At 42.8% G+C, this 23,794-nt stretch overlaps 3 protein-coding genes across 3 annotated transcripts; 2 read left to right on the forward strand and 1 right to left on the reverse strand.

Annotated features, from left to right (window-relative positions):
* Positions 1 to 6,132: 6,132 nt before the first annotated feature.
* LOC310879433 (activator of 90 kDa heat shock protein ATPase homolog 1-like) lies at positions 6,133 to 7,176 on the reverse strand (the record flags this gene model as incomplete). Its single annotated transcript, XM_083794110.1, has 1 exon — positions 6,133 to 7,176. The coding sequence occupies one exon, from the start codon at positions 7,174 to 7,176 to the stop codon at positions 6,133 to 6,135; it is 1,044 nt and encodes a 347-aa protein (XP_083650236.1).
* A 6,229-nt stretch (positions 7,177 to 13,405) lies between these two features.
* On the forward strand, positions 13,406 to 14,689 carry LOC310875600 (26S proteasome regulatory subunit 6A-B-like; the record flags this gene model as incomplete). Its single annotated transcript, XM_083788892.1, has 1 exon — positions 13,406 to 14,689. One exon carries the CDS (start codon positions 13,406 to 13,408, stop codon positions 14,687 to 14,689), a length of 1,284 nt encoding a protein of 427 aa, XP_083645018.1.
* Positions 14,690 to 20,129: 5,440 nt separating this feature from the next.
* On the forward strand, positions 20,130 to 21,365 carry LOC310859277 (26S proteasome regulatory subunit 6A-A-like; the record flags this gene model as incomplete). Its single annotated transcript, XM_083765709.1, has 1 exon — positions 20,130 to 21,365. The coding sequence occupies exon 1, from the start codon at positions 20,151 to 20,153 to the stop codon at positions 21,363 to 21,365; it is 1,215 nt and encodes a 404-aa protein (XP_083621835.1). The 5' UTR covers positions 20,130 to 20,150.
* Positions 21,366 to 23,794: the final 2,429 nt, after the last annotated feature.

A 23,794-nucleotide genomic window follows, 5' to 3' on the forward strand; every position in this document is an offset into this window, starting at 1 on the left:
TGAATTTGTGAACTATAAGTACCTATACATACCGCTGTGAATATCTCCTGTGGCGCGGAAGCCGTTAAGTATTTTTAATCTATGTTTGACCGATTTGGAAGCTTGGATTCTTCTTGTTTATTTACCGTTCATTGTACCGCCTCCCGATGTGCGGTTGGCTTGTGCCGGCTACGTGCCTGCCTCTGATCTGCTCTGTCATAGCTATAGCGCCACTAGCTAGCCAGATAGGCGGTACAATGAGGTGTCAATAAACAAGGAAGGAAAAGAATAATCAAAGCGACCAAATCGGTCAAACAAAGATTAAAAATACTTAACGGCTTCCGCGCCACAGGAGATATTCGCAGCGGTATGTATAGACACTTAAAGTTCACAGATTCAGAAGCCCTCAGAGGAAAAAAAGCCGTAAAAGAGCGCAGACAGGCCGTATTCACGGTGTTTATGTTTTATGTATGTCCGCGTAACAGGTGGCAGGGTACTGCTGGAACAGGACCCCATGGTCTGGGTCTAAAAAATGTCAGAAACTTCAGTACCATTGGGCTCTGCTTGGAGGGCTAACACATTGTAAACAGTAGTTAGAGAGTCCACACATGTGCATTCAAATGATCAAACAAAGTCCATAGTTCTACATCACAGCAACATTAAACAATCCACAACACATCACAATGAAATCACAAAGAATATGTACCGTGTGCGCCTTTGAACCATGTGCAGATTGATTAATATCGTCTCTCTCTCTGACGTTCCCAAAACATACAACTTTTCTCCAGGAACTCAGTTCAACCTTTGACCCTTACTGACAGGTGACGTCATGTGAGTGACGTGACACTCTGATCATGTGACTCCCTTCCAAAGGGTGCATTTTTACCTTGTAATATAACTTTTGACATATTTATTGCCATTTTTAAATTCTATTTATTCATAATGAAATCAACCTTTTTATCCAAGTATGATCATAAATGTTGCACAACCAAAACCATATTTTATATAATTTAAGTTTATACCTGAAACCACTGTCTCTCGTTCTGGGACAGTTACAGTCAGTGTCCCCACACTGTTTGTCACATATATCCATGAATAGAATATTGTTTTAAGATATATTAACAGTAGTAACGGTAACACTAAGACATAGCCTACTTGTTTTCACACCAATTATTTGTGTTTCTTATCTTCTTGTTGTGTGTTGCGACACAGAGTAGACAGAGTTTATTTTTGTAGGCTGGGTGACCTACAATAATATCCTACTGAGAACTGAATCTATATGATTATATGATCAACATTTTCAATATGTTTATACCAGTTGTATGTGCTTATTTTATTATGTAATATGCTGTACATACTTTTATTTCTCATTTTAATTTAATTTTACTTTTATGAAGTCCAATGTCAAGGAATGCTTTGCTGATCAAAAACTGAAAACTTAAAATAAAGTAAAATTAAACATTTAAATAAAATATATATAATTTGAGACAGGGGCAAAACCATAATCTCTGCCCCTGCCGGAGATAACAATGTAGCCTACCTACAGTAGTAGTGGCAGCAAATACAGAGACTGTTGTTTGTCTGGACTCTCATCTGTGACCAGTCCAGCATGGTTGAATCTGTCAGGGGTTACTTGGAACCTCCGCTGTCATAGGTCTGAGTCACTGACTCACTCAAGCCTCTCAGTATCCACCACTAGCATGTAACTATAGCCTGGTAGCCTAAAACACCCGCCCCTCAATTCAATGTAATTTTCATTCATTCATTCATTTTTTTTTTTAATTCTCTGTAGGAGACTAGAAGAGTGCGTCTGTGTCCGGACTGATCAGTGCCAGATTTCTTGTGCACACAGCCAGTAGGCAAATCTAGTAGGCCTACCTCCACTAACTGTTTTGTTTAAGTTTATTTAAAATTTTTCATGTTGGAAATATTTAACTTTAAAGGACCACTTCACCACTTTTCAACCTATCTTCATATAATAGGTCCTCACTAATAATCATGATAAAATGGCATGATCTTTTTCTACTCAGTCTGTGTCTCATAGGAGGGCTGTGGGCAGTTTAGAAACCGTCTTCCAGTGACATCATCATTAGGAAGATTTTTTTTAAACAAGATATTTTTTACAAAAATGTTTAGATTTTCATTATCGTGAGAACGATGGCTTCCATTTTCGCATTGCAACTTTTCAGGACTAGAAAGCCTGCAGTTTCTATTAGCTTGGATTTCCTATCGATGATGTCACTGGAAGACGGTTTCTGAACTGCCCACAGCCCTCCTATGAGACACAGACAGAGTAGAAAAACATTGCGCTCTTTTTTCATGATTATTAGTGAGGACCTATTATATGAAGATAGGTTGAAAAGTGGTGAAGTGGTCCTTTAATGTTATATAAAGAATGACAAGGGGGAAAGGGGCTGAAACCATGCCCAAGTGTTAATCTGGAAATGACTGACCTCATCAATGCTGCTGCAGGTGGCAAGTTAATTACAAAACAAGGCCTTGCTTCAACTGGAATTATGCAACATGCAGAAACATAGATAGATACAGAAAGAAACAAAAGGATTGCATGACAGAAACACCAGAAGAGCACCATGAGAGACAAGAGGCCCACAGGGAAATACCGACAGACTGTCACAGACAGACAAACCAAGGCTTAGCAGCACAGCTGGAAGCACAACAAACACAAGAGGCCGCAACAGTCAAACGGACCAGCTAATGTCAGAGCATATGGAGCTAGAAATAGAAGACACAGTGAAGCCACCTTCATTGAAACGAGGCAAGGCTGATCGAGTGCAGGTCGCAGCACATACTGACACTAGGAATAGAAGATGAAACACATCTGCAATCTATCATCGATGCATGAATAAAAATCACACCCAGTGTGAAATGAGCGGTGCCTTAATGATGACGTATGGTGGTGATGATGTATTGACCCACATGACATCACAGGGGGGGCGGAATAATAAGGAATAGACACCCAAACACACAAAGTCACATGTTGGAGCAGCTAGTACCGCTCAATAAAGGATTATCAGCAAGTGTCTTTATTGACCTTTATTACTTATTAAGAGATGCCTTGCTACAAATAGAATCATAAAGATAAAGTAGGCTAGGAAAAAAAATCATAGTGCTCTCCTCATGTGATGCCAGTCATTTCTGGCATTATTATTTGGGAAGAAACCGACAAAAGACAGACATGTATAGATAATGATATATAGAATAATTTATAATATTGATGTTTGTCTGTCTGTCTATGTGGACAGATATACCCATACATGGAGATCCTCAAAGGTGGTGTTTGAAAGCGACTGGCTGTTGTTGTCTTCAGCTGCTAATAAGCTTTGACATCTCCTTGAACTCCACTTCGGTGTCTTCCTTCCTGTAATGGCCAAGGAACTCCTCAAGGTCCAAGCCAAGGAGAAGCTCCTCTCTCTCAGTGATGGTATCCGACTCCATCACGGTGGTGGTGATGCTTGGAGCTGCAGGACTCGGGGCCTCAGCACTGGATGAGGAGGAGGAGAAGGAGGAGGAAGAGGAGGAGGGGCGCTGACCTACCTTCCGACGTACGCCGGCTGCCTCCTCTGAAGTTGATGATGAGGGGCTTCTCTTCCTCTTATACGAGGGCTCACTCCTGGATGATTTCTCCTTGCGGATCTCGTCCAGTGACTTCACCCTCGCCTCAGAGACGGGAAGAGAGCGTAGCTGCTTATGGCGATCTGTTTTCCCGCCACTGCTGGAAGTAAACCGGACACTATCTAACTGCAGTCTCCGGTGAAGAAAGGGGCAGTTCCGCCGCTGACATCCTTTCGGCGTGTCCTCAAAGCAACATGGAATCTCCCTCTTGCTTTTCTGGTAACAAGCAACCTTGTGGACCACTGAGGCGACGGGGGAACTGTGCAGGGTGTCAAAATGACGGGGAACACTCTTTCTGTCAGAATGGACCTTGTGGTCGCCATGCTGCTCCCTATGCCATCTTCTACCATGTCTGCCCATAGCCAGCTTCATAGAAAGAAAAATCAGCTGGGATCATGCAAAAAGAAAATCTATACTGGCACATTAGCTCACTGGAAATGAGACTAGTTTGACATGTTGCATTTTATCCGTTCTGTCTAATGTGGCGTGACATAGGTTATGCCAATCATCCAATCACGTGTGAGGTCAGAACGTATAATGTCCATATATGGCTTTGGCATACGTATGAGCAAGACCACAAAGGTGCGCTCACTGTCACTGCACTCTGTCCGTCTGTGTACAGCTAATGTCCGGCACATGCCAATGATGAACCTCTGCGCCAGATTTTCGGCCTGTTATAGCGCCAGCAGGAGGCCAAACACCTTATTGTTTTATATTACTCCTCCAGATTCTGTCCAAAGATCCCGCAAATTGTTACACACTATCTCTATAGGCATGTGTTCAAGCCGGATCTATCCGATATTTCATATTCCATCCTAATTGGCTAACATTGGCTTTCAAAATTAGGCTTCACTCACAGTGTGAGTGAAGCCTAATTAAGGCTTCACTCAGACCTTCTCAACAGATTGTTGTATAGCTGATAAATACAACATGACACTTACAACTTGTTTACATCTACCATGCAACATTGTTGTATGCTAGATGTACAGGTGTGACGTGTGAGTGAGGCCTTAGGCCTGACTCACACCTTCACAACAGATTGATGTATAGCTGATGCATGAGACTTATTGACTGATGCAAGCTCGCAATTCATTTCCAATGGTAGTCACATGGTTTGACATAAAAGTGTGATTTTTCATTATAGTTTAGTTTTAGTTAGTTATTATTATATATTTTTTTCCTAATTCAGTTAGTTTTAATTAGTTCATGGCGGCTAGTTAGATTTTTGTTACAACGATTAGTTTTAGTTTGTTTTATTAGTTTTAGTTTTTTTTTATACTTATTTGCCCAAAGTATGAAAAAAACAAAAACTAATGAAAACAAACAAAAACTAATCGCAAAAACTCAACCAAAGATACCATTTAAAAATATAAAAATATATTTTCAGTTACTTGTTTAGTGCACACATGCACACATAGACGTCAAAGAGGCTTCAGCCCCTTGCCCTTTAATACCCGTCTGTAAAACAACTGCCTTTTCCAGACCACGAATGCAGCATTTACTATGGTGAAAGAAATGCAAATGCCATCCTTTCCATGCCATGCCGGAAGGCAGCAAGCATTCAGGAGAATTGCTTTTTTTTTCTCCGAAATCTCCTGAACAATGCAGCATTTTGCGTTGAACTAATTTGTTTCGAAATCCATGTCGTCCATCCATGCCGCATCGCCACTAGCTAAAGATTGCGCCCCGAAAACAGCTGATCTACAAGCTCTGAGTGCGACACACTGTGAGCTTGTAGTCGTAGATCTGCTATTTTTGTCAAAGTGCCCTCTTATGGGATTTAATGCCCCTGCCCCTCTAACACTCTCTGTCAGCACTCCCTGTTTCAGTTAGTTATCAGGTTTTTTTTTTCATTAGTTTTCTTTAACTAATAACCTTGGTCCCTGATCGCCCAGCCCCAAACTTTTCAATGCCATGGAATAAAAAACTTCTGGCTATGAAGCCCTTAAAAAATACTATATGACTCAGTTATGAGTTAAATACTGATATATTATATATCATCCAATAGCAATACCCAACCCATTGACTTCCATAAAAAAAAGGCTAGATATTTTTTATAGTAGAACACAATGTTTGTGAGGTTCCAGGTTAGCCTGTTTACGAGATTAGACAGATAGACAGACAGGCAGGCAGACCCCTCTTACAGATGACCAGCCTCTTTCAGAGCCACTTCAAGAAAAAAGAAAAAGCACAACGCATGGCATTGGGTGTATTTTTTATTATTTTTTAAATTTAAATATTTGCAAAGATTTCTGAAATTGTATGTATTATGTATGTATTATGTTTTATTTTATTTGTATTTATTTGTCAAATTCCAGTTGGCCCCCCTGGGGCGGTCCCCACTTTGAAGACCTGTGATTTAGACATCTGCATGGCCGCTGCTAGAACACGACACTGCCCTCCAGAGGCAAACAGGGACTACTACAGATCACAACTGTGTTTAGAAGGAATGTAAACATTAACATCAGGCAAGTATCCGTCTTTGTAAGGCAGTATACATGTACTTCACCCAAAATGACATTAAAATGCAGAGGTTCTCATTAGTTGATTTCCGTAGCCAAAAGTCTGTTTAATGGCTTCAAAGTAATATCTTTTCCATCCCTCCCTTGTCCTCTCCTCCTCTCCTGACGGGACTCCTTTACACTCCAGTTTCAGCTCCGTTGCATCCCGTCTGTCCTCCAGAAACAGGCTGATGGTGGCATAGTGGTCACGTGGCCATGTCTTGAATCTCCATTTCATAACAATCTTTTCATCCGGGACCAGTTCCTGGAACTCTCCACTGACGTTCCCATCCAAGATCTGGAAACGGCCTCCTCGGTGACCCTCCACAACCGCAGCGGAGTGAGTAAACGCCTGCACAAACTCCTGGTTTGTGAGTGTTCTGTAGAGTTCGTGAGGCGATGTCAGGAAGATGTCCTTAAGTGAGAAACTGCGGGTGCGGATTTGAACCCCTGCCGTCTTGCATGGGGCAGAGGAGGGGCTGGGGGGGGTGGAGGTCATTTGTGTTTTGTCAGACTTGACGACCGTGGGCGGGGGTTTGGAGGTGGTCGGCTCACTGATGGCTGGAGGCAGGATCATGCCCTGGGCGAACTCTGCTTTGAGCTGTGTCACATATTGACCTAGAACTGTACGGACTCGTTGCACCCCTTCTTTCTTCATGAGGCTCAAAAGCGGAGTGGAGCTGGGTTCATCTTTAAAAAGAGACACGCTTATGTCCAGCTTGTCCATGTCATTTTCGTCTGACAGGTTGGGAATGTGTACATTCCCCTTGCAATTTATACCTGTCTTGGATGTTCCCAGCCACGATGCTCTGACCACCCATCCATAGAAGTAGATGAGTTTTCCTTTGCGGTTGTTGACGGAAGCTTCTCCCTCCAGTTTGACCTCAGCGATCTGACAGCTTCCCTCTGGGCCCTCCACCTTGACCTGCAACAGCAGCTCCCTCAGCTTGTCTGATGACCAACTTGTCGCATCACGCTCCGTCCAGTGCCAGTTGTTGACGTTAGTTGCGTCTGCTCTTTCCTCCACTATCCAGCGTGGATCTCCTTCTCCCCATTTGGCCATTTTGTTAAACGCCTGTGCTTGAATTTAATAATCTGCGTAAAGTAGAAAACGTTTAAGCTTATGATGAATTCAGCTTGCTGAAAAACTTGCTGAAAACACACTTCCAGTGTGAGCTTATATTAAGCAAAACTGTATCTGCATCATCAGATGACATCAGTTTTGACCAAATATGGCAATCAATAAGCTCTATAATTGCTATAACTAACAATAACTATAAAAACAGTTTCACAAGAATACCATGTTTACCATGTTTTTACATACACAGATTAAGAACTACAATATACATTTCACCGTAGGCTATTAATTTTCTCGATTTAAGGTAGGAATATGTACACTATTAATAAAGCCATTTTCTGTTTTGTCATACAAAACACTGCCAAATGGTCACAGACACCTTCATAAAAATGTTGCATACTTGTTTATATTTTGACTAGTGAGACACGTAGTGCAAGCATAAATTGACCCACTTGAGACTAGAGACACCTAGTTTGGGGCAATCATTTATATTATATCCCTATATTGTTTAGTCTGGCAGAGGCATATTTGCATGCATGGTCTTCACATGGGGAGTGGCATTGATTGCACTATACTGACGGTCTACTGACATAATGACGTATGATGTATGACAGTAGTCTAGATAGACCTTTTATAGCAGGCGTGGTACAACATGTGGCTCAGTTTGTAGAAGCGACCAAGCATATTACCATAGTTGCAGACTTAAGAGAAACTGAACAGATGACTCTGTCAGACCCAGATCCGAAAAGTCCAGTAGAACACATCCAAGGATGTGAGCCATACATTCCAGACAGGGACATCATTGATGCACTCATAGATATTAGCGAGGAGAACTTCTGTAAAGAGCAGGAGCCTTATGTGTATCGCTGCTCCTCTGGTTGGGACGAGGCGGTCCATGGCTGGGGCCGCGTTGCACCGACAGCCTTGATGTTTCAGCCACACAGGACAGGGAGGAAGCACAGGATTGCCGACACAGACCCCCACTGCCTCTTGTGTGTTGACATGAAACACCATGACTTAGATAAATCAACTGACCCTCTCGAGTCAGACTGTGAGATACATACACACAATTCCCCACCAGTGGTCTCGAGCGCATCCTACAGTCTCACTAACGAACCAGTCCCAGGGAAGCAGACCCTAACTAATTCATCCGTCACATCCGAGTCCCACTGTGAGCCCCACAAGCCTCCACACAACATACAGCTCCGCAACAACATCCCATCTGTATCAGCCCCAGCGAAACAGACCCCAGATAGCTCATCCGGTGCACCCAAGTCCCACCCTAAGCCACATACACCCCCACATGGCATGCGCCCCCACAACAACAAAAACCTATCAATGGTCGCAAGCACATCCTACAGTCACACCACTGAATCAGACCCAGGGAAGCAGAACCCAGATAGCTCAGCTGTAGCCCCAGAGTCCCAGCCTGAGCCACATACACCCTCGCGCCTCCGCAAAACCACCCTGTCGATGCCCCCAAGCCTATGTGACTGTAGTCACATCGCTGAATCAGGTAAGCATAGTCCAGCATGCCCTATCTTCAGTGCCCTGCAGAAAGCCACCTATCGCCTCTCACTCGGCAAGAGCATTCTGGAGGAAGGGAAACATAAACAATCAATCCTGCCTTCAAAATACCCTATTCTGAAGAGCAGGACGAGTGACACACTGCTTTCCAAAAAGACTGTCTTACCACCGGTTGTCGCTGTCTTACCACCGGTCCATCCACCTGGAGCAGACTCTGTTGCCAACCCAGAGAAACCGCACAACGCCTACAGTGCAACCTTCAACACAAAGTACAACCCATTTCAGCAGATTAACCAACTGCTATCACCATCCAAGTTTGAGCTACCCTTCACCTCCATATCTCACACTTCCCCCTCCTGCACCGGGAATTCTCCCGGCAGGCAACTCAAGCAGGCCCGACGGAGCAACAGTGGGTCCAGCAGAAAAAGCCAACCAGCTATGCCACAGCCTAGGTCAGCCCCACTACAGCCTAGGCCAGGCTCACCGAACAAACCATTCACACCACAGCTCTCTCTACTAGGGACGAAGATGACTTTGGGGACGTCTACTCGCAGAATACTGTGAACAGTACTCTTGCTGTGAATCCTATTTTTTGTTTCTTTTTTGTGCTTGATTTTCATTCTTTCTTTCTTTCTTTCTTTCTTTCTTTGTTTCTTTCTTCCTTGTCTTGACCTGTACGTGTGTTTAGTGACCTTGTTTCTTTAATTTATTGTTGGTGTACATATACATTTGCACATACATTGTAATTTAGTCAGTATCTGTACAGTGCATTTCTGTATTTTATTTTGTAATGGTGCCTGTCTTATCTACCTTTTTACATAGTTATAGTCCTGTCTTCTACAGCTGTATCTCATTTGTAATCAGCCCTCATGTGTACAGTATATTTGTCTTGTTCCCCAGTACTGCAAGTCCTTGTTTTCCATGCATCGTGTCGCAGCATGTTTGTGTTTGTGATATCTTTTCTATTTATGTAGAAATCATGGGTTTTGAACACTACCTATTTTCACCACATCCATCCGTATGCAAGATCAAAAGGACCCACTTAGTACACAAAGTCGATGACTTTGTGATTTTTTGGGGTAGACAATTACTTAAAATTAGTGACTTAAGTGAATTAATGACTTACCCATATCTAATTTCCCTGACCAGCTGAAACACCTTTAAACCCATTTATCAATTATTCTTTCTTTCGTAGTTACTGCACTCTTTTTCTGTAGCCTTGTATAGGGCAGTGTAGATGGCTAGCTTCCTCTTCAGTGCCAACTGCCATTGTCAACACGGTCGTCGTTCACAATGTGTGGGTGGCCAGGGAGGGCCGGTCTTGGGCAACCAATCTGATTGACTCTGCACTGGACACTACACTTCTTCAAGACATGTGAAGGACAGACTTGCAATGTAAGCACATAATGGGCGTCAAGGCCCGTCAAATCCGCTCGTGGCAGGCGTCTCTTCCTGGTTTTTAAGACAGCCGGTGGATGGAATTGAAGCTCCACCCACGCGGCAACATGCCGTGTCGGCCAGAAAACCAGAGACGCTTGCCCCCGCGGCAAGTGGAAGCCGCGCGCGAGCTTCATTTTCCATCCACCAACTGTCGAAAATACAGGAAGAGACACCTGCCGCGCGCAGCTTTTGGCATCTTCGTGATGCTACAGTGTGCCTGCACTGATACAGCGTTTTGTGTGTGCATAACTTCCTCTTCCTCTGGCTGTTGCTGCTGTGACCAGTGTTGCCAGATTTTGCAAGAGAAACAAGCGGCCAGGTATATGAAAACAATGGCATCAGCTATTTGAAAATAGCAGATCTACAAGCTCACAGCGACATGTTGTGAGGTTGTACATCTGTTACTTTCATGAATTTAAATATTTTTATATTATTTAAACATTTTAACAACACAAATCTTGTACTATGGGGTCCCTTCATTTTCAGATGGATGTCTGTGGACAATTACATATTAAGCTGGGGTTCCTTGATGTGGCAACTACTTGATGTGGCAACTACTGTACACTTTAGAAACAAGCCCAAAAAGCCCCACCAGTATTTACAAGAGACTTTACAGAAAAACAAGCCAAAGGTCGCTTATAATAAGCAGACATGGCAACAATGGCTGAATAGGGAGTGTGGAGGAAGTGAAGCACACGCAAGGATACCCAGTACATTCTCGCTGAAACAGGTTTTGATTGATTGATTGAAGTATTTATTAACAGTTTGCAGAATGGATACATTGTTACTGGGTATGATACTATGATAGAGCATTACACTTGTTTACAACAGGGTCCAGGGTAGCTCTGGTCCATAGCCCTAATGCCCTTTGCTGCCGTTGCATTAAGGCTCTTGCCTCTTTTACTCTTTGCTCTGTGCCCTCGCATGAAATGCAGACCAGCCTCTCGTACCGCGGAAATATAAAAAAGTTACTCAACTGCGCCCTCTACCGATATTGCCAAGAGAAAATTTCATACACGTTTTTTTGTGGTGTGGGGCTCAGAGTGCGTCCACTAAGGAAAGTAGTTTCTAATTACACAAGCCGCCTTTGTATTGTAGGTTAAACGTTTCTTATATTTACGACGCAAAAACGAATGAATTAATATTACAAGTTGAATCAGAATCTTATTCTGTATGAGTGCATAGTTAAATAGATAACTATTTTTGTATGGCTAATTATTGTTCTACTTAGAAATACAATGAATTCAAGTCAAGGCTCAGTGCAATAATATGAACCCAGCTGTTACAGGTGTACTTTGTGAATTGTGAATTAGAATTTTGACGGTTATGGGATTTTTACATTGTAATTTAGTTAGTTGTAGCTGTATATTTGCAATAATTAAACTTGAACCAAAGCACCTGTAAACCCGTGTCATTCCGGCCAATCACAATTTGCGTCCTCACCTTTATGGAGCCAGCTGGAACAGTCTCAAAAGTCTCACAGTTGCGATCACAGATTTTTTACTCACAAGTTCAGATTTGGGTTTTGTATCTGTACTTCACATCTGTGTTTTATATCCGTGTTTCACATCTGTGTTTTGTATAAATTTGTGTTTCAAATTTGTGTTTTGTATTTGTGTTTCACATCTGTGTTTTGTATTTGTGTTTCAAATTTGTGTTTTGTATTTTTGTTTCACATCCAGTTTCAAAGGCACACTTACACTTTGCAAAAAATATTAATATTTACAAACAAAAAACGAATCTACAAATAATGTTTCCCCCCCACACATCATATAAATCCACAAACCCTTCACCCTTCATTCACTTGTGTTATCGAACTCTTAAAGGTGCTGTAAGAGAATCTTTGGCTTAATAACTTGAACCCCAGCCTTATTCAGGGGGAACATTATCTGTGTGAACTGAGTGGTGTAACCCCTTACCCTAACCTTAACCACAAGCACGACGCAACGCATGTCGGACGAAACGCATTAAGCAAGCGGCAGTCAAAGTGCCATAATCCCCCCAGATTTCCCGGCAGTTTACTGCCAGTTGCGGCGAGCTGCCAGTCCACCCCCGGCAGCCGACAGAGCAGCGTAACGGAGCTGTCATAGTCCATCTACCTACTCCGGCAGCTGACGGTCCTCGCCTCGGCATCTCATGCCGTTGCCGGATTATGCACTTGCTGCTTCTGCACGCAAAGCCGCGCGTTGGAGCAGCTAGTGCCTCTCAAAAATCACACTTGAGTTGTGACAACTCCGTTCACTTCATGGGGCCAGTCCGAATACTCTTCTACCTAGACTTCTATTGGCGAACAGTGACAAAGGCCTGAACTGGAAGTTTATGGAATGCATTGGAGTCTATGGGCTTAGAGACGAGAGGCTGGTCTGCATTTATGCAAGAGAACAGTCCCATAGCTCTAGCTATGGAAAAGAGCTTATACATCATCTCATTCCGGCCAATGAGAATTTGCATCCTCACCTTCATCTTCAATGTGTGTTTTCATTGTCAGTGGAATTTAATGTTTGTGTTAGGACAAGTTTAGTGTTTACACAAAAACCTGGAAATAGGAGGGGCTATAGAGCCCCTCAAAAACTATAATTTGGGACAGAGGTTCTGCTCCGGCATCCAGGAAGTGTGTGCTGACACGGCTAGGGCTGAGCAGGGATCATATACTGCAGGGCCTAATTTGGATGAAAACAATTCTTCGGGATTGATGGAACATAGGGCTGAGAGAACATAATAGGCATGACCCCGCCTCATCCCGCCCCAAAAGACATGCATGCTATGTGGTGCTATGTGGCGCACACCAAACAGTCATTACCCCTAGCACTCCACTGTGGCTACGCACTGCTCTGATGATGGGTCAAAATGCCACAGACATACTGCAAGACATAATTATGTTCTGTCTAACTAACACTAACAGCCGCTGTTGTTTCATACACTTTCATCTCTGCCAGGCGATCTTATGATTGGTGTGTCTGCAGGTCATCTTGAAAATGACTAGGGCCTAGGCTCGTTCAGCATCATATATCTTGTTCATGCTATACCAGCACTAGGCCAAGGATGGTTCCAGAGCCCTCCTGGCCTGGGGCTGCTATGGCGATCAATTGCCTTGATTGGCCAACCCAACCAATCGGCTTTGTGTGACATTTGTATGACGTACCAATATAAATGGTAGCATGTACAATAGGACTGGATTATTTGCCAGGCACATCATTAGTTAGGTATAGTATTCAGAGGTCAGAGTTCTCATCGTTACAAAGCAAAGATGTTATCACTTAGGGAGAAGTCTGCGTGGGACGATGTAGAGGACGGTATTGGAGAAGAGGTGTTGAAGATGTCCACAGAGGAAATTGTTCAACGTATCCCACTCCTGGACAGTGAAATAAAGCTAATGAAGAGTGAGGTTCAGAGAGTGACCCACGACCTTCAGGCAATGAAGGAGAAGATTAAAGAAAACACAGAGAAGATCAAACTGAACAAGACACTGCCCTATCTTGCGTCTAATGTCATAGAGCTGTTGGACGTGGACCCAAATGATCAGGAGGAAGATGGAGCAAACATCGACCTGGACTCTCAGAGAAAAGGAAAATGTGCCGTGATCAAGACTTCTACCAGACAGACCTACTTTCTGCCTGTGATCGGCCTGGTTGATGCAGAGAAACTCAAACCTGGAGATCTGGTCGGTGTCAACAAAGACTCCTACCTGATCTTGGAGAATTTGCCTAATGAGTATGACTCCAGGGTCAAGGCTATGGAGGTGGATGAACGACCCACAGAGCAATACAGCGACATAGGAGGGCTGGACAAACAGATACAAGAGCTGGTAGAAGCCATTGTTCTTCCCATGAACCACAAGGAGAAGTTTGAAAAATTGGGGATTCAGCCTCCAAAAGGGGTTTTGATGTATGGCCCCCCAGGAACAGGCAAAACTCTACTCGCCAGAGCTTGTGCTGCTCAAACTAAGGCCACATTTCTGAAGCTAGCAGGTCCCCAACTAGTCCAGATGTTTATTGGAGATGGTGCCAAGCTGGTGAGAGATGCCTTTGCCCTGGCCAAAGAAAAGGCCCCATCTATCATCTTCATAGATGAGATCGATGCTATTGGAACAAAACGCTTTGACAGCGAGAAGGCAGGTGACAGGGAGGTCCAAAGAACTATGTTGGAGCTTCTTAACCAGCTGGATGGATTTCAGCCCAACTTGCACGTCAAGGTGATTGCTGCCACCAACAGAGTAGACATCTTGGACCCGGCGCTGCTCCGTTCTGGACGTATAGATAGAAAGATTGAATTCCCCATGCCGAATGAGGAGGCTAGGGCTCGGATTATGCAGATTCACTCACGCAAAATGAATGTTAGCCCTGACGTTAACTATGAGGAGCTGGCCAACTGCACTGATGACTTCAATGCAGCACAGTGCAAAGCTGTATGTGTTGAGGCTGGCATGATAGCACTCCGTCGTGGTGCTACAGAACTGAACCACGAGGATTACATGGAAGGCATCCTTGAAGTCCAAGCTAAAAAGAAGGCTAACCTACAGTACTATGCCTAAGATGCCTACAGAAACGTATTTGTGTGTGCACCTTTTGATTTGGGAAAATCTAAATCCTGCCTGGCCCAAGATTGTCTCCAAAGAAAAACTTTGGTATATTGTATAAAACAGAATAAATACCTTCGTATAATTTCTACATTATTTAACATTTAATCTCAATTTTTGATCCTTTTTTTCTTGATCATAGTTTTTATTTAATTTTACTTGGTTTAGTTTCCGAGGAGGTAGCATAGCATCCCATATCCTTCTTCGCTTCCAGGATGGGACATTTCACCAACAATACCTGTCTTTGTTGCTCCGACAGTGGATGGTACAGTTGGCACGGGAGAACGAGAGTTTGACCATGTGTGGCGCACATGAGCAATCCACCTGATGTAATAAACCCACATATAGAGTTACATTATAGTAATAGTTATATGATTTAAGTAAGCTATATTAGATAGAAAGGCAGAGCAGAGAACCCAAATCAAATGTCTGTTGTTACCTGCAGAGGTGGGGGTTTTGTAACTAATCTTTGCATTCACGTCAAGTCCAAGTCTCTAACCTTTTGTTTTTCGAGTCCCAAACAAGTGAAAATGTCATTTCAATTACTAATAACAGATTTATTTAAATCACCAGTGTGTTTCAAAATGTATATTTATTTGTTTAATAAAAGTGTGACTGAACCTGAGTAGTGAATGACGTACAGTACTACGACATTGTACCGTTACATATATATCTCCTTGAAGTTAAACACAACATCAACAATAAGCTATCTATATAACAATGTTAACCAGTAGGCTACAACAGAATTAATCGGTGTGCTGGGATTGTATATTGATATTAATAGCCTGTAGCACTATTAACCATTCTTGATGGACTGAACTGCAGATGTAACTACTCTTTCACTCTTAATTCTGTAGCGTTGATATATATCCATGTTTATTATGAATCGGTTTAATTAGCAACTTTTGGACCCCATTCTCAATCTTGTTACATTGACACTACACTTATTAGTGTAGTGTCTAATTTAGAAGATCTTTCTTGTAGCATTATCTCATTTGCTACAGTATGTTAGTATGGAGTGAGGTCATCCCTATATTCCCTCAGTTTAGGGTTAGGCTTGGGGTTATAGTGTTAGTTCTGATCCATTGTTATGCAAACAGGCTTATCTTTGGTAGGCCTATGCATTTTTCCATCTGACATTAATTAGTTATTCATGGCTCTAGGCCCCGTTTAGACTGGCAGCCAAATCCAGCCTAAATCCGATTTTGCCCTATTAAGATTTGAATCCGATTTGTTTTATGAAGTCTGGACAGAAATAAGTCAAATGGAATCCATCCATCCATCCATCTTCAACCGCTTATCTGTAGTCGGGTCGCGGGGGCAACAGCTCCACCATAATGCTCCAGACTTTGAGAGATCGAATCAGCCCTACAATCAGACTTTACAAAACTGTCTAGCAGCCAAAAACAATGATCTTTGGAACACGTCAAAATATTAAATCTAAATCTTTAAATCACTCCTGTTCTATTACCAGCCTGGATGGTACTCCATTGCAAGGAGTTGAACATACAAAATATTTGGGCATGTGGCTTGACACCGAACTCTCATTCAAATGTCACATTGACCACATTATAAGAAAAGCTCATTTCAGCATTGGTGTTCTCTATCGATCTAGAAACTGCTTCTCATTCTCTGTCAGAAAAAGACTAGTTCTACAACTTATCTTACCCATATTTGATTATTCTGATGTCGTGTATCAAACCGCATCCAAATCCAATTTGAACAGTCTCAATAGGCCTATAGTTTACAACAAACTGCAGATTTATCCTAGGTTGTCCTTTTACAACTCACCACTGCTCTATGTATGATAATCTTGAATTGCCCTCTCTCACTGTAAGAAGACAGCTTCATTGGACCCAATTTATTTTTAAATGTATACACTTCAACTATCCACAATATCTTAAACAGTTTCTAGTATCATCCACTACGAATTTGCAGTTGAGGCACTCCGCCCAACCCTATTTTTCTGTTCCAAAAGTCTCCAATGCATTGGGTAGGAAAGCATTCATATTTAAAGCCGCCTCTGATTGGAACAATTTACCAACACATATTCAAACCATCTCATCCTTTAATATGTTCAAAAACGCAGTGTCTTCCTATTTTACGACCTCATGTACATACACGCCCATGACCATCTCACTCCATTTTTTTTTTTTTTTAAAGATATTTTTTTGCGGCTTACGCCTTTTATTGATTTTTGAAGGGACAGACAGTAGGCTGACAGGAAACGGGAGAGAGATGGGGGGATGACATGCAGTAAAGGCCGTGTCGGGTCCGGGAGTCGAACCCGCGGCACACTGCGACTGGATTACCAGTCCGGTGCCCAGACCGTTACGCTACGGCCTGGGCCCATCTCACTCCATTTTATCTATTATCTATTTATTTATTACTTAATATTACTTAATATTACTTACTTACTTACTCCTCTTGTTCCCCATGGGACATAAGGTTCAATAGGATTGTTCATTGTAGTTTTTTACTTTATTACTATATTACTATACGCTCATGCAAACAATACATTTACAATCAAATTAAATGTATCTTAATGCTGACCTATAGTGACAGTGATACTGACGGAACAACCTTTCCATCTTGTTGCTATCCTGCTTGTCTAGTTCAATACCCTGTTTTGTGTTTTGTAACTGTTTGTTTTGTGTTTTGTTTTTGTTTTGTTTTCCTTTTTATTTTTCTGTCAATTACCTCGTATTGATTGTATGCTTGTGGACCCTCTCGAAAACGAGATATTGTATCTCAAGGGGTATTCCAAATAAAGAATTTCAATCAGACTTCCCTCTCCAGAGCAACATTAGTGACTTCCTCCTGGGGATTCCGAGACATTCCAAGTGTTTCCTCCAACTGCGCCTTGGTCTGCCCCAGGGTCTCCTCCCAGTGAGACGTGGTCCTTGGTCTGCCCCAGGGTCTCCTCCCAGTGAGACAGCAAGACGTGCATCGAGGACCTCCCTAGGGAGACGCCAGAGAGGCATCCTATAACCAGATGCCCGAACCACCTCAGCTGGCTCCTTTCCAGGCGAAGGAGCAGTGGTTCTACTCCGAGTCTCTCTCGTGTGACTGAACTTATCACCCTATCTCTAAGGGAGATGCCAGCCACCCGTCGAAGAAAACTCATTTCGGGCGCTTGTATTCGCGACCTCATTCTTTCGGTCATGACCTACACTTCCTGACCATAGGTGAAAGTAGGAACGAAGATTGCACGGTGTGGTATATTTCAGTGTGCAGCAGTGCAGGAAAAAGAGGCCAGGATATCGATGTAGTGAGGTTTACAAAGCAGGCAGCTTTATTTGCAGTGAAAAACAGTCCCGCGTCAAGACAAGCACAGACAAAGGAAACGTCCTTTGTGGTTCTCCGGATTAAACAACACACAGTAAACTCGATAGCCGAAAATGAGTTGACCGGATCCAGGACCCCCTAATCAGAACCCAAGCCGTTGTTTATATCCTGTAAAATAGTCCCTCCTCCGTTGCAGGCGGCTCCTGTCTCTTGACCAATGATATAACTCTTTCCGGTTGGGGAGGGAGGCGGGACCAGTTACAGGAAGGACGACGAAGGCCTGGGTTTTGATCCAGCTATACATAGTTAAACTTTTAACAAGATTTTAAATGTAACTGAACAGTTTCTTATGCGACATGTTTAAACATATCTAAAAGTATATTAACTGGAAACAAACTTATAGTTTAAGAAATGTTTAACGGAACTACAGAAATAAAACTGAACACTTTCTCTTAAGATGTAAACTAACACGGTGGAGCGAAACCCTATGTTCTTATCGTACATTTTAAAGGAGACGAGTTAAACTCACTATTAATAGTTAGAGTCTCATCTTTGTATAGTGACAGATTGTTAAAAGTTATTGAGTTTAACCGGTGGACTATTTGAAATGGAAACCAGAGTAAAAAAACTCCACTGTTCGCAGGACTTATGCAAAACACATGTTCTTGTGGCAAGAACAATAGGATCTGGTTTCATTCGCACCTCCGTGCAGCTTCAAAGGTTTTTAGAACAATATATGTGAAATGTAATCAGGAGCTTCTGCGAAAGACCTTTGTGCATGAGATAGCTTTTAAACATATTTCACTGACTTAGTGACTATAGTACCTTTTGGTTCATGAAATTATACGACACGGTAAACGGAGAGCTTTGCCTTCTGGCTCAACTCTTTTTTAACAGTGCGGTACAGCGACTACAATACCGCCCCTGCCGCTCCGATTCTCCGGCTGATCTCCTTCTCCGTCCTCCCCTCACTTGTGAACAAGACCCAGAGATAACTACTTTACTACTTGAGCCACATTCAGAGGTGGTTTCAAATGCAATAAAAATGAAATCTGATTTCAAATTATGCCACTCAGCGATCGCGAAAGATAACCCGAGGGGGAGTTTGAAATCCGTCAGTCCCATATATGAGTATGCCCATATATGGGATGTATCTCGAGATTCGTGAACCACAGCTGGACAGGCAGATTTCACGCATTTGTAGTAGGATTGTATAAAACAACCAACAGCTCATACTGAGGCAGTGCCTTCCAAGCATGGGAATGATCAACAGTTAGTACGGTGTCTCAGTACGGTGTCTCATTGTTCTACATTCTTAAAATACATGGTGTCTAATTTATTTAATGTTTAGTTATCTATCCTTATTCTATTCCCACAATATGCCAACATTGTAACACTATAATACTCAAATTTGGAAATGCTAAAGAAATTATGTTAATGACGTTTAGAAGCTTTAGAACACTTTCCTGGGGTCTTTATGTGTGTAATATGTGGTTTTAGATATTTTAGATTGTAGCAGTGAGCCCAGTGTCTCTGATGTCATGGACACTGGGCTCACTTCCTTCCTGGACTACAATTCCCATAATACTTTGGTGCACTGCTCCTCCTTGTGGATAGGGGAGGTCTGTCTTACTGAGACCACATGTAGTCCAGGAAGTAAGTGATCCCAGTGTCCATGACATCAGAGACACTGGGCTCACTGCTACAATCTAAAATATCTAAAACCACATATTACACACATAAAGACCCCCAGGAAAGTGTTCTAAAGCTCCTAAATGTCATTAACATATATTTTTTTGCAAAAAGGGTGAAGTGTCCCTTTAGGGTGAAACTTTATTGTTGTATTGGGCCAGAAACATGGCCCCCCAGCCGAGGGCTGCCTCGGCTGGGGTTGCTATGGCGATCAATTTGTCATCATAGTGAGATAACAGCCATTGGCTTCTCTGATTGGCCAACCGAACACATTGGCTTTGTGGATTGGCCAAGCTTTGAGTGATGTTTGTATAGATGTATAAATATAAGTGAAGGCAACTGATTAAATAGCTATTTGATCTCTCAGAGTTCACAGCGTTACGGAGCAGAAATGGCATCTATTGGTGATGATGGAATCGGAGACGATGTGTTAAGAATGTCCACTCAGGACATTGTTCATCGTACCCCACTTCTGGATGGTGAAATAAAGCTAATGAAGAGTGAGGTTCAAAAAGCGGCCCATGATCTTCAAACCATGCAAGACAAGATTAAAGAAAACACAGAGAAAGTCAAACTGAACAAGACACTGCCTTATCTCGTGTCTAGTGTCATAGAGCTGTTGGACGTGGATCCAATTGATAAGGAAGAAGATGGAGCAAACATCGACCTGGACTCTCAGAGAAAAGGAAAGTGCGCCGTGATCAAGACTTCTACCAGACAGACCTACTTCCTGCCTGTGATTGGCCTGGTTGATGCAGATGAACTCAAGCCTGGAGAGCTGGTCGGAGTCAACAAAGACTCCTACCTGATCTTGGAGACTTTGCCTACTGAGTATGACTCCAGGGTCAAGGCTATGGAGGTGGATGAACGACCCACAGAGCAATACAGCGACATAGGAGGGCTGGACAAACAGATACAAGAGCTGGTAGAAGCCATTGTTCTTCCCATGAACCACAAGGAGAAGTTTGATAAATTGGGGATTCAGCCTCCTAAAGGGGTTTTGATGTATGGCCCCCCAGGAACAGGCAAAACTCTACTCGCCAGAGCTTGTGCTGCTCAAACTAAGGCCACGTTTCTGAAGCTAGCAGGTCCCCAACTAGTCCAGATGTTTATTGGAGATGGTGCCAAGATGGTGAGAGATGCCTTTGCCCTGGCCAAAGAAAAGGCCCCATCTATCATCTTCATAGATGAGATCGATGCTATTGGAACAAAACGCTTTGACAATGAGAAGGCAGGTGACAGGGAGGTCCAAAGAACTATGTTGGAGCTTCTTAGCCAGCTGGATGGTTTTCAGCCCAACTTGCACGTCAAGGTGATTGCTGCCACCAACAGAGTAGACATCTTGGACCCGGCGCTGCTCCGTTCTGGACGTATAGACAGAAAGATTGAATTCCCCTTGCCGAATTTGGATGCCAGGGCTCGGATTATGCAGATTCACTCACGTAAGATGAAGGTCCACACTGACGTCAACTATGAGGAGCTGGCCAGCTGCACTGACGACTTCAATGCAGCACAGTGCAAAGCTGTATGTGTTGAAGCCGGCATGATCGCATTGCGTCATGGTGCTACTGAGCTGAACCACGAGGATTACATGGAAGGCATCATGGAAGTCCAAGCTAAAAAGAAGGCTAACCTACAGTACTATGCCTAAGGAACATAGTATCGAGATCCACATAAAAACGACCTGGTTTCGAAGTCGTCAGCTCTGTGACATCAGCTGCGTACAACACATATGACATTTGACTACATTTGCTCATACCCTTCCATTATAATTATAATATATTATTAAGTTAAACTTTTAAAATTACGCTCATGTGAAGTGAGGGGCGCCCACTGTGGCTGCCACATGACGTCACAGGGGCATACTGAAAACGTGGGGGAGGGGGGCATGAATAACACAAACATAAAAAGTCTATAAACTTGGCTGCATGACTTAAAGCCAGCTAACGCCTCAAAAATGATAAAACGTGAAACGTGGTGGTAGAGTAGCTAACTCTGAGCCTATTGATTGCAGTGTGCGCAAGATATTTGGTGCTCACCCAGTCCAATTTGTGAGAATAGCTCACAAAACGCTCTATAGCTTAAGAGCAATTGGGTTGGCTTTCCCAAATATGGAATTCCACGCAACTTGAGACTAAAGCTGCATTCATACTCCAGTTTGTGGTGATAGCTTATCACCGCGGTGTAGTTTTTTAAGGGTTAGAGAACTGATTGGTCTACAAGTTCGGTGGGCGGTTTTGCAGGCACGAGGGTTTCGCATCTGAACCAAAGGGAGGCGGGGTCAATGCTTAAGGACATCACCGCGATTATGATGGCCTCGACTCGTTATGAAGGTGAAGGTGATAACCTATCACCTAAAACTTAAATACGGAACTGTCCCTTATTTGGAAACTAAACAACATGCCGCTTATTGAACTGATAATACATACACCTTGTTAAGATGTGATGGGTTGTAGATATTTTGACCAATGTTCCCCCTAGAATATGGATGCTGATGTTAAAGTGGTTAATATAATAATATACAAATATACAGTGAGATTTTATAGTTTTCTGGCCATCCCTTATTATTCTTGGAAATAAGGCACACCCCAGTCAGGTGAATTTCAAGTAGTTACAACCCTACTTGAGACTGGCCTCCAATTATGTCAGTGTTGCCCAAATGTGGTGTTCCACATGACTGAGGCACAATGGCCTCAGCTGAGGTGAAAAATGATAATAAAATTCACAAACAAAACATACAGTAAAAATAGTCTGGGATTGGTGTAGTGGTTTTCAATATTAACCATGGACAGAGAGACACATGGACACACGGCTTGGCGGAGATAACTAGAAAGATGTGCTTTGTTTAATTCATGCTTCGACGGCCGTGTTATGCGCTGAAAGTAGGACATATCCAAGCTCACAACGGCATCACATCCATGTGGATGTGGATGATCCACAACCCTGTAAGCCCGTATATTTGCTCTTTTTCAGTACACCATCGTAAATAACGTATAAGTCAGTCTTTAGTGGTCCACAAATCCTGTCCACTTTATTTATAAAGCACATTTAAACAACAGTGTTGAACCAAAGTGTGCACTCAGTCAGTACCAGTACCAGTACCAGTACCAAAAACTGAAAGAAACAAACGTATAAATGCAGTGTAAACACTAACTCTTGGTCAGCATGTTCGACCTCAGAACGTACCCTCGTAGATTATTTTGGAGGGAGGTACAAGCTATGATATGTGCCAATTAACCCATTTAACCCTAGAACACTAAACCCAACTTCTGACACACCAACACTGAACCTGGGTATATTTTACCCACAGGGCCCTGTCATAGGGGGGGGCAAAATCCGCAAAAGATGTGGGTATTATCTATCTATAAATGTGCCAAGTCTCTGTACATAAGTGTGTATATGGGCATAAAATAGACACAGACATAACAACAGGGTTGCATTTACAACTTGCATCGTTCCAAGTAGCCCAGTGCCTAGCGGGCACCGCTCTAGTTTTACAAATATTCCTAAAAAAACGAATAATGGAGCTGGGAATTCCTTTGGTCCAGTAAAAAAAACAAAATGCCATTGTGGCGTATGGGATTTACCCTGGCTAATGTGGCTATCACTCAGAATATTATACAGTATATTTCTATGTTTGGAAACATTAATAATGCCTCTCAATCACAATCACAATGCAAGTCACCATCGCCAACAACATAACAGAGTGTATGCCATGTGCCTGAGTTCATGTTATTTCAATTTGTTATTTTAATACCAAGCAGCAACGACCGGGGAGACAGTAATAGACCCAGAGTAACAATAACGAAGGCTCTCACTATCATCTTACTAACTCCATATTTGGCCCGGGCTGAACTAGAGCTTCATATATGGAGATGACAGACAGAGACATCTATTGTTGATAGGTCAATAACTCCGCATATGGATATAGACCACCGGCATCGTGATCGTGACAAGCATCTATAGTCGACTGGCATTGTCACCGTGACAAGCATCCAGCCAAGCCTTATATAAAGAGTAGTTATTACCATTGATTAATTGAGGCAACCATTATTTATTCTGCTTACCGCAGAGACTCTT

The sequence above is a fragment of the Protomyctophum parallelum genome, assembly GCF_964188405.1.
Source record: "Protomyctophum parallelum genome assembly, chromosome: 1".
In the NCBI taxonomy this organism is placed as follows: Eukaryota; Metazoa; Chordata; class Actinopteri; order Myctophiformes; family Myctophidae; genus Protomyctophum; species Protomyctophum parallelum.